Source organism: Pseudorasbora parva, chromosome 22 (assembly GCF_024679245.1).
Source record: "Pseudorasbora parva isolate DD20220531a chromosome 22, ASM2467924v1, whole genome shotgun sequence".
Taxonomy (NCBI): domain Eukaryota; kingdom Metazoa; phylum Chordata; class Actinopteri; order Cypriniformes; family Gobionidae; genus Pseudorasbora; species Pseudorasbora parva.
Genome location: NC_090193.1, coordinates 16,617,463 through 16,629,408, shown reverse-complemented (window position 1 = coordinate 16,629,408; position 11,946 = coordinate 16,617,463). Strand labels below are relative to the sequence as shown.

Below are 11,946 nucleotides of genomic sequence, written 5' to 3'. Positions count from 1 at the left end.
TGTGTGCACGTTTTGCACCCGCCTATAGGTGCATATTACTAACGGCCTCTTTAAATAACACAAAAAAACTGAGCTATTGACTTAAGAGCAGGTTTTTGTTGGTCAATGGTGCAGTCGATTTCAGTTCCCTCAAAATAACAATATGCCAACAATGCCCCTGAACACACCTCGTTTTCAGACCAGCACATCCATGGGTGAACAGATGGGTTAGAGTGCATTTGCTATTTAAACAACGTCGTGCTGGATGTGAAAATGATAACTGCATCAGGCTGAAACTAGCAAAAAATGTGAGTCACACCTGGTGTCGCATTGCACTGGTTGTATGATAGGGCCTTAAAGGTGCAGTATGTAATATTGAAAGCTAGTTGTTGGGTAATTCCCCTGCCCCCTCTTCCTCACACTCGACGCTCACTCGGGTTGCCTGATTGAGGACACACAACAGGAGCGGGTGCAATCGACAATGGAAGGTGAGAAGGCACACTTTAAGTTGATGAGTTGATTTTTCTTTTTTAATACTTTTGTTCATAGAGATTTTTTCGAGAGATGCCGTGCTTTTTAGGTTGTGTAGAATTTGCAATCTCTGACACAGTCTGTTTGCTGGCTTCCATGGCTGCAGTACGTTGTGTTTTCCACCTACTGACACAGGGAATCGAAATATTGAGTAAACTGGAAGTGTGCCTTATCGCACAAACCAAAACAAAAACAGACATTCCGACATGGAACACACATTTCAAAGTGTTATAGCATTGTTTTGAGAAATGAATGTGAACTTAAAATGTTTCCTAAATATCTGAAAAAATATTAAAGGGTTACTTCAGCAATTATCACTAAGCTTTGTATCAGTAGAAACCTTGTAGTATATTCAAATAATTGTACTTTTCCCCCTCATATCCCCCTGAGACGAGAGAATTATGCATTTTTTTTCTGGAAAAAAACCTCCGTCATTTTGCGTCATCGGAGGAATTTTTGGCCAGAGGCTAAAGACTACAGCCAGTAGACGAAACAATTTCCGCATGTTGTCAACCCACCCAAAGGGATGGGATCTCACTCACAGAATGTAAATGCACACGGCCGCTCGGCTCGGGTATTAATAACGGAGCAAAGTTTCAACTTTTCAAATAAATTCCGTTCCGAATTTTGGTCGTCTAATCCTTTTCTAGTCAAGTCTAACTTTGTCGACTATTAGGAGGCAGCTAGCCTGGATGCCAGCCGAACTTAGCCCCACCCACAACATTTTTAGGTCGGGCGGTTCGGTCTGGCCTCGATCCATAGAGGAGTGAATATCTCTGAACAGAAACTGTTCGGACCAATGAAATCCTCAGGGCGGGCTTTGGACGATGACGGACAGATGATAAACAGTAACGTAATCATGCACATCTAAGGGGCTTGGATTATATTTGTTCGAATCCTAAACAGAGAGCTTGTTTGTATATGCATTCCCCTTTACTATTTCTCTTAAAACTGATGATCATGTTGGGTAAGTTCTCTGTGTATCATTAAATTATTTGATTTTTTTACAACACCGGCAAAGATCATTTATTTCAGCGCGCATGCAGACAGGGTTGCCAAGTTTTTACAACAAAACCCGCCAACTACTAGCACAAAACAATAGCTTCTCGGGGGGTTCTCCAGGGAAAAAATGGCGTTTGGGAGGGTAAAACATTTGTTATTTTGGCAAGGTTGCCTGCTAAAATTCGCACTCATGGGTCTATATATCACATAATAGTCGCTTCAACCCACGGACATAGAAAACAACCCGTGGAAAAAAACACGGACTTGGCAACACAGTGCAGTTGAGCTCTGTGACATTTGACAACTAGCGTAATGTATCGCTTCGTTGCTCTGATTGGTTTTAGCTCTATCCAATTGAGATCTTTCCTGGTTCGGTTGAAACACGCCCCATCACAGTCCAATGGAGCAGTTTCAGACTCATATTCTGACTAGAATTGAGTATGACCACGTCAGGCTAGGAGGCAGCCCTAATCATGTCCAAAGTACATGGTAATAGCATGATATTTGAATATCAGAATATATTTGAGTATTAGAAGGATTATAATGTTCAATAGATAATCAGACCTGAGGTAAAGAGTAATCCCTTCATTTCTTGGGATAATGTGTGTCTTGTCTCTGTCACTGCTGGTGTTTTAGCTGCTGAAGGCTCTGAATAAGTCTAATGAGAGGGTGCTGGCCCTGGGCGCCTGCTTTAATGAGCAGGCCGACTCTCATCTCATTTGCGTGCAGACGACAGATGGACAGTACCAGACCCAGGCCATCAGCATTCACAGCCAACCACGCAGAGGTGAGAGCAAACATCCCAACACCAACGTGAGATTATAGACACCACTATAATATCGGTTGGCTCTTTTTAAATATCAGTACACAAATCACTAAAAGTATTTCACTTCGTGCACCTACAGTTTGACAAATGTTGGTGCATTATATAGTATCAAACCTAGAGGCATTACTATAAATATTTTAAAGCTACACTGTGTAACTTTTTTAAGTTTATTCTTAGCTAAAAACACTCAGTTCTCTCAAAAATATATGTGCTCATTAATGTATATTTACTTCTTTCAAGTAAAAAAGTATTTTCATAAGTTTATAATATGCCATTGAAAATACATACGGGAAGGGGGTGCTCGCGGACGCTGGAGAAGATGGCCGCTTAAACTAGCTCCGCTCCCGATTGCTTAATAAATTGCTACTCTTCGGTTCAAATTAAATAATCTCTAAATTATAAGATTCTGCACGACGTTAATATGTCTGACACTCAAGATCCAAAGGATTTTCCACTTTTCTCAACTTCGCGGTCACAGAAAAAGAAGAACAGTCTTGCACGAAATACGAGCGCTTAGTGCTCGATTGGGGAACATCGACGGTCGTTTTGACACTATTGAACGATGTCTCGATGATATATCCACCTCTGTTTCTGCAGTGCACGAGACTTTATCTAACTTATCACAGAGAGTGTCCTCGAATGAATCCCGCTTAACGGAAGCTGAAGACAGAATCTCTACCACAGAAGACACTCTGCGGGCCTGTGAGGGTGAGTTTTCGACGTTGACGAGAATGGTGACCCAGCTTCAAGCCAAAGTGGATGACCTAGAAAACAGAGGAAGACGTAAAAATCTGAGTATTGCCAGTTTACCAGAAAAGGCTGAACGATCTACTCCTCTAGCTCAATTTCTGAGGGAAATGATACCGAAATGGCTTGATCTGGCTTGATGCTGGTTCCCCATCCCTTCTCATCCTCCTGGACTTAACTGCAGCTTTCGATACAGTTGACCATAACATCCTCCTTCACCGTTTACATTCCACCATTGGTCTCTCTGACTCGGTCCACAACTGGTTTTCTTCTTATCTCACTGGGAGAACTGAATATGTTGCGTTAGGAGAAGCTACATCCCTGTCACACAATGTCACCTGCGGTGTCCCTCAAGGCTCTGTGCTCGGACCCACCCTGTTCATACTCTACATGCTCCCCCTTGGCCGTCTCATCAACCGGCATGGGATTTCTTTTCACTGCTATGCTGATGACACTCAACTTTACTTTAGGACAAGTTCATCTCCCTCTGCTGACCTCACACCATCCACTTTGATCACTTGCCTGGATGAGATAAAGGCGTGGATGAAGCAAAACTTTCTGCAGCCAAACAGCTCCAAAACTGAAGCTATCCTAGTCGGCACTCCACTTCAGGTCCAGAAGTCCGTTATCACCAGCATTGCTTTCTCTGATCAGGTCATTCCACTTTCCACTTCAGTCACGAATCTGGGGGTCAGAATGGAATCACAGCTTACTTTTGAAGCGCACATCAAACACCTGTGTAAGACCTCCTTCTTCCACCTCAGAAACATTGCCAAACTTCGTCCCATTCTATCACTGGCTGATGCGGAGAAGCTTGTCCACGCCTTTATCTCCTCCAGGCTGGACTACTGCAATGCGCTCCTTATTGGCATCCCTAGCAAAAATCTCCAGAGGCTGCAGTGTATTCAGAACAGCGCTGATCCTCATGAGGGTGCGCAAATACGACCATATCACCCCCATTCTAAAATCACTCCACTGGCTTCCTGTGTCCTTCAGGATCGAGTATAAGATCTCTCTCCTTACCCACCAGTGCATCCATGGTGATGCTCCCTCCTATCTCAAGGAACTCCTCACCACACAAACAGCCACTCATAACCTCCGCTCTGTTTCGCTGTATCGCCTCAAAACTCCCACAGCCAATCTCCGTACTATGGGGGATCGGGCATTCTGCTCTTCAGCCCCCAGTCTGTGGAATGCTCTCCCTGACCACCTGCGGACTCCACAGACTATAGATACTTTTAAGCGTGGTCTTAAAACCCACCTTTTTAGCAGAGCTTTTAATTGACTTGCTACTTTAGGTTTTTAGGCTTTTTGGTTTTATTTATTTATTGTTGTTGATTGTTTTGTTTTTTTAAATTCTGTAGCACTTAAAGATTTTGTTTAATATAAAGTGCATTATAAATAAAATGTATTATTATTATTATTATTATTATTATTATTATTTATCTCTCTTCGGATCTCAATCTCGAAATTGAGAGGGCGCACCGATCACTTGCACCTGCTCCTGGAGTGAATGATCCACCACGAAATGTACTCGTCAGATTTCTTCGCTACTCAGACAGAGAACGCATCCTACAGGCAGCGCTGAAGAAACGTCACATTACTCACGATGACAAGCAGATACGCTTTTATCAGGATCTCTCAGCTGAAGTCATGAAGAAACGCCGGGAATTCGATGCTGTAAAGAAGATTCTAGTCGATCGCAAGATGTTCCGTGGTTTCGCGTGGCCAAGCTGCGCTGTCTTCACGAGTCGGAGCTTCGCACTTTCAGTACACCGACTGCGGTAAAGGAGTTCTTAGAGACATTGCAAGCTAAGTAATAAAGTGATTCTCATTTACTTTTTCACCTTTTCCATATTCGGAGGGGTAGCTAGCGACTTGAATTTTCCCGGGTGCTCAATATTTGTTTTTATTCTTTATATCTGTTTAAACAATATTTGTTTATCTGTTTGAAACAACAGATGTGATCGTGACATCACATAATTTTTATATAACTTCCCAAATCCTTTTTTTTTTTTTTTTAACTTTTATTATGAGTACTCCGAGATAATTTTGAATGTTTGCTTTACTGGAGCGGATTGACTTTAGCGTTTCTCACATGGGTATAATTCTGAACCTCATGTTGGTAGCAGGAATAATTACTTTCTGCTTGAGTCCAACGGGGTACAGAGACCTAGATTCGGGGGTATTTAGGCCTTGTCAGTTGGGGACAGAGCCAGGGGCGGGTGGAGGACGTTATGTTATTTTACTTTGTTCTTTGATGATAAAAACAAAAAAATTGCCCATCAGATACTCTTGTAGTTTTATCTTTTTTTGTTTAGTTTTTTTTTCAACATTACATTAACAGTCAGTTACTTGACCACATCTTATTACCATGCAGAGCTCTCGGTTTTTGACATGGAATGTTAAAGGATTAGGACATGTGGTTAAAAGGAAAAAAATACTAACCTTTTTAAAAAAGGAAAAAGCAACAGTAGCCATGCTTCAAGAAACACATCTATCGGATAGCGAGCATTTGAAATTGAACCGGGACTGGGTGGGTCAAGTATATTACTCGTCATGCACTATTAACCCCAGGAAAAGAGGCACAATTATTTAAATTAATAAACACTTGCCATTCATTCTTGAAAATCAAGTTAAAGATCCAGAGGGTAGATTTATTTTGGTCACGGGCCTAATATTTGGCCAACATATTACTATGTTAAATGTTTATGCGCCAAATGAGGACTCTCCCAAATTCATATCCAAAATGATTCTGTTATTTAATGAACATTGTAAAGGACTAGGAGTATGTGCTGGAGATTTCAATTGTGTGATGGATGAGAGATTTGACAGATTCTAATCAGGCACGCTAGTCAATCCTAGATCCTCGTTGGTTCTTAAAAAACTATGCAAAGAGACTGGTTTGATTGATAGCTGGAGAGAAATTAACCCTCTTAGTAGAGACTACACATTTTATTCCAATCCTCATGGCTCGTGCTCAAGAATTGACTATATTTTTTATCCCAAATACTTCCTTTAATCTTGCATCTCGTAGTCAAATTGGCCCAATTGCCATCTCAGATCATGCTCCGGTTCAGATAGATATTACATTAGGTACTCCAACAATAAGAAGCAATGCATGGAAACTGAATTTGTCTTTGTTGTCAGACCCCAAATTTTATAATGTAGTAAGAGATTCAATAAATAATTATTGGTCAGACAATAAAAACTCCCCTGTCTCCCCTGCTATAATGTGGGATGCAGCTAAGGCTACAATTCGGGGATACATTATTTCTTTTACAGCTGCACATAAAAAAGCCATGATATCTAAACGACAAGAATTGGAAAGGGAGGTTAAAAGATTAGAACACCTACATAGCATAACTCCCACTCAAATTTACTGGTCCGCATTATGCCATGCTAGAGCCTAACTCAATCTTGATCACACCAATCATATTTAAAAAATACTGTTTCTTTCCAAACTAAATTATTATGAACATGCAAACAAGTCTGGTAGATTGTTAGCATATCAGATAAAAAAGAATCATGCTGAGAGAACAATTAAATCCCTAAAGAGGTCAGATGGTATCATTACATATGATCCTGCACTCATAAACGACACATTTCAATCCTATTATGAATCATTATATTGCTCTCAAAACAGTAATACACAAGTTCATTTTTAGACCTCTTTTAATAATATTCCTCTCCCAGTTATTTCAGATGAAGACCGAAATTACTTTAACTCGTACATAACCTCAGAAACCTGACGGTTTCCCCCCAGAATTTTATAAAGCATTTTGGCCCGAGCTTTTTATGGCTGCTTTACAAGCTGCTTTAGATCAAGGTACAATACCTGAAACATGGAAAATGGCAAACATCTGCTTAATACTTAAAAAGGACAAAGACCCACAAGATTGTGCATCATACAGGCCAATAAGTCTTCTTAATGTAGACACTAAAATACTGGCTAAAGTCTTGGCATGTAGATTGGAGAGCATATTACCAAAGATAGTTAAACCGGACCAGACAGGGTTTGTGAAATCACGTTATGGCACTGATAATATACGCAGACTCTTAAATGTTATTAATTTTGTTCAAAAGGTAAAGGACCCTGCACTTGTTCTATCCCTTGATGCTGAAAAAGCTTTTGATAGAGTTGAGTGGGACTTTTTGTTTGCCACTCTGGGCCAATTTAACTTGGGGGATAATTTTATTAGATGGGTGGAGTTGCTTTATTCTAATCCTAAGGCCGCAGTGGTTGCAAACGGTCTCAACGGAGAGGCACAAGGCAGGGTTGCCCACTTTCACCCTTGCTCTTCGCTCTAGTCATTGAACCCCTAGCAGAACTTATCAGACAGAGCAAAAATTTCCATGGCATTATAGTTGGAGGAGAAGATCATCGAGAATCATTATATGCTGATGACGTATTGATATTTATGTCTAAACCAGATCATTCTATTCCTGTATTATTAGAATATCTCACAGTACAGTAGTCTCTCCGGCTATAAAATAAATCTCTCGCATAAAATAAATCCATTGCATTACCATTAAATATCTCTTCTCTAGAACATCTAAAATTAATTTCCCCATTTCAAATATCAAAAAATGGCTTCAGATATCTTGTCATTTTCATCACAGCTTCACTTGACGATCTTATGGATAATAATTACACTCCTCTTATAGAAAAACTCAAGGCTAATTTGAAAACCTGGTGTTTACTTCCGATTTCGTTTCTAGAGAGAATAAATGTAATAAAAATGAATATCCTTCCCAAGCTTTTATATTTATTTCAATCTATACCTAGTTATTTAGCAAGTTCATTTTTCAGAGACTTTAATAAACACCTTTCAAAGTTTATTTGGAATAACAAAATGCCTTGGATCAAAATGTCCAAATTAATGAAGCCAAAGGACAAGGGTGGGATTGCCTTGCCAAATGTCCAGTTATATTATTGGGCAGCCCAGATAAAAAATATGATTAGTTGGTGCAGTGAGAGGACCAATTCTATCTGGTATAATATGGAAGCAGAAGTGTGCTCTCCATTATCGATTAGATTTCTACCATTTGTTAAGAACTACACAAAGCTTAAAAATATTTCGGAACATTATACCTTATTAAACACTCTTCGGGCTTGGAGAGATATTAAATCATAATTTAAATTATCCGCCTCTCTTTCCTTGTCTTCTCCACTATATTCTAATCCAGACTTTCCCTCAACATTACAAAATATTGGTCTTTCGATGTGGCTCAGACTGGGAATCTATCAAATCTCGTGTCTATTTTCACAGGGCACGCTAAAGTCTTTCCAACAGATTATGGAGCAATATAAAGTTCCAAAATCAAATTTTTACAAATATCTTCAGATACGTCATTTTTTAAAACTAGAGACTGACAAAGGAGAGTTAAGAGTGGTCATAACAGAGATTGAAGATCTTTTACTGAATCCAGTCTGCTTAAAGGGATCAATTTCAAGGACTTATGACATCTTGTCTAGCAACTGTACCTCTGCCTTACCAGGACTGAAGGGTGTCTAGGAAAAAGACATTGGTCAAACCATCACAGAGAATGGCTGGGCTGCTGTGTGCGATAATGTATACCCTAAATGTACCTCCCTTGGGATCCATGAGCTCAATTTCAAATTGTTTAATATTGAGGCAATTATTGTTTCTCACCAACTTGTAAATCCTATTTCTAAAAGCATGTAAACACTTTTTTTACATGTCGGAATCTTGTGATTACGGTAATTATAACATGTCGTGAACGCATCTTCAGATGGTGATTTATTCATGTGGAAGATAAAATTCCATGATCCTACGAACCTATGAATATCCTCAGAACCTGGGAATGCTTCTCGCGTGGTCAGTCACATGATCGTCACCTGCAAACAAAATGTTATTCCTCGGACACTTAATACATTTCTTTTAAATGTATTAAATAATATCCTATTATACAATCCTTTAAATATCCTATTTAAAAGCAGTTAAATTGACATGCTGTATTTTAAATTGATTTCATTCTTACATTCAAGTAAGAAATTAGCAGAAACAAGTTATTGCAAACTCTTATTTCCATTAGGTAAATGTTTGACCTGTACTTGTTCGAATAGTAAAATGATTATTTGTGCAATCCCTAATTTAATTTATATAAAAGTATATAATACAGTAAATAATAAAACATTTTTTATTGTATACCGTACTAAAATAAAAGCCCATTTCAAAAGTTTCCAGTATTTCAGTAATAAATGGCTTTTAAATACATGCACATCACTGCGATGCAGTTAGTGTATTGTACATTGGTGGTGGAAGAAATTCTAGATTCGGACCGCAATAAAATCACCTACTAGCCACTGTAAATGTTGAAATTACATTACTTCCACATTAGAAAAAAATTCTGTCTGAATATGGCAATATGATGGACTACACATGTAGCTGCTGTGCTTGGACACTTGTGTGAACATTTTATACATTCACCAAAATGTAGTGTAAAAATCCCTTTATTACATAATTTATTATGACCCAAACAAAGAGAAAATGCTATAAAAATGTTTATGAATGTACACATATGGAAACTGCATCGACAAAGGACTGATACATCTTTCCTTGAACGCTCACTTGAGGGCGCTGTCTGGCCGTCTTGGAAAGCGCGTTCTCGTTGAAGGTGTTCAGCAGTCGTGTGTTGTATTCAGTGTTGACTGGAATTCTCGCTGAACCTAAATCTTTGTTTCTGTTCACCTTTCAGTCACTGGCTCGTGTTTTTTTGTGTTCAGTGGAGCACTCAAACCTTCATCTGGGTATTTGGCCAAGTCCAGCATTGTAGAAGGTTAGAGATTTGTTAATTAGCATTCATATCGTTTATTGTCTCCTACTTCAATAGTAATTTAATGTTAATATCTATCCTTGTTTATCTAACTTGAATATGTATGTCTAGAAGTTAAGGTATGCATGTGCTAAGATTCCGTGTGTCTGCTTATAATTACAGATGGTTTGATGGTGCAGGTAACCATGGAGACCATGGCCGAGTTACGCCGATCTCTACGGGACATGAAGGACTTCACAGTCACCTGTGGAAAACTCCACCCAGCGGAGAGGCAGGAATATGTGCTCATTCAGTGGCAGGATGAAGAACCACGCTTTAATAAAGGGTTAGAATCAAACACATACAGATACAGTATATAGCAGATTAAATTTAAAGCAGTACTGTTTTCCACTCATTCTGTCCTGTATCTCACAGCATTATCAGCCCCATTGATGGGAAGTCTATGGAATCTCTCACAAACATCAAGACCCATCAGCGCTTAGAATACAAAGCCAATGGGAAGCTCATACGCTGGACAGAGGTAAACACTTGATAGGTTCATGCACAGAGTGTAAGTTGTGTACTGTTTGTGTTTGAGCTTAAAAATGGGGAAAGAAATCAATTGGTTATCGCTCCAGGCAGATTCAGTATTTATTAGTCTCTGTTCATGCATTCCTTCTAACATTACTGTTCCAAAAGTAGTTTGATTAAAATAAATGAAAGTTTTTTTCCCCCTGTACTTTAGACAAGAGCTTGAATAGAAATTTATTATAAGAGCTTGTGAATAGACCTCGTAACTCCACCCGCCTCAACCGTGAATGCAGTGCCACACAATGCTTGTTTGCAATGCAAGGGTAAATTAAGAGCTGGTTCTTTTAAGAACTGTTTTTTTTTTTTTTTTTTTTTTTACTCAAGAAATGCGTTTGTAAAGGATAACGTTTTATGTATTTGAGGAGTGGAGAAGCATTTAATATTTACCATCTAATCACAGCTTGTGCTTAGCACTTCATTTTTTATAACACATGATTTTGACCAAATGTTCTAAACAACAGGAAAAACTTAGTGCCCTTATAGCTACTGTAAACTTTGTAACCTGTAAGTTGATGAAAACTTAGACCTTCAGATCTCAGACCTTCGCACGTGGAAAAACCTCATAACTCTTTTTGAGCTTGACTTTGGACAAATGTTAAAGGGTTACTTCAGCGATTATCATGTGGCTTTGTATCAGTAGAAACCCTGGAGTATATTTGAATGATTTTTGTCCAGAGGCTAAAGACTACAGCCAGCAGAGGGAGCTATTTCCGCATGTTTTCAACCCGTGCATAGGGGCGAGATCTCACTCACAGCAGCTGAAGTACCCTCTTTAATAATATAATAAGGCATGTAAGTGTCTGGCACAATACTAACTTTGACAAAATGTGTTTAATTATTTGCAAAAAATATATTTTTTTCATATCCTCAATAGTAGCAGTTCTACACTTTCAAAGCACTCCACACTAAGATATTATGTGCCATTTATTTTCACTTGAATATAATGCTTTAACGGTTGGTGACATATCCTCGTTAAAAACTCCAGAGATCACAAAAAATGTTAATGCCAGCAGCGCTTTGCAATTGCAACTTGGCAAACGAGTGCAATTTTCACTCACGTTGGATGTCAGGGTTACATTTGCATTGGTTGACTGCCAAATTCAAATATTAAACAGAAAGATGAAATAACATTATTAACTGATTCATGGTAATTTCAAATGTATAATTTCAAAATACATTTTTCAAATTCTGTTAAGAATTTTTGTTTTTGTTCCTTGAAGCGGTTCAGAGCCCTGGGGTCTCATTTATAAAGCGTGCGTACGCACAAAACAGGGCTGGAAACGTACGTACACCAGTTCCCACACTGTAAAAAATTTGTGTTGGTTTTTGTTGGTTTAACTTAAAAAAGTAAGTAACCTAGTTGCCTTAAAATTTTGAGTTTATTGAAATTAAAAATTTGAGTTGATACAATGAAGGAAATTAGTTTAATAAATAGAAACTCAAAATATTATTGTATCTGAACCACATAAAAAATGTGATAAATCATGAAA

At 38.7% G+C, this 11,946-nt stretch overlaps 1 protein-coding gene across 2 annotated transcripts in view; it reads left to right on the top strand.

Moving 5' to 3' along the window:
* Window positions 1-11,946, top strand: part of zfyve9b (zinc finger, FYVE domain containing 9b) — a 42,730-nt gene that overhangs the window by 24,987 nt on the left and 5,797 nt on the right. For both annotated transcript variants that reach the window (XM_067430845.1, XM_067430846.1), the window contains exons 11-14: window positions 2,149-2,299; window positions 9,809-9,889; window positions 10,049-10,211; window positions 10,301-10,406. In XM_067430845.1, coding sequence (XP_067286946.1) covers window positions 2,149-2,299; window positions 9,809-9,889; window positions 10,049-10,211; window positions 10,301-10,406 — 501 coding nt within the window. The remainder of the gene's footprint in view (window positions 1-2,148; window positions 2,300-9,808; window positions 9,890-10,048; window positions 10,212-10,300; window positions 10,407-11,946) is intronic.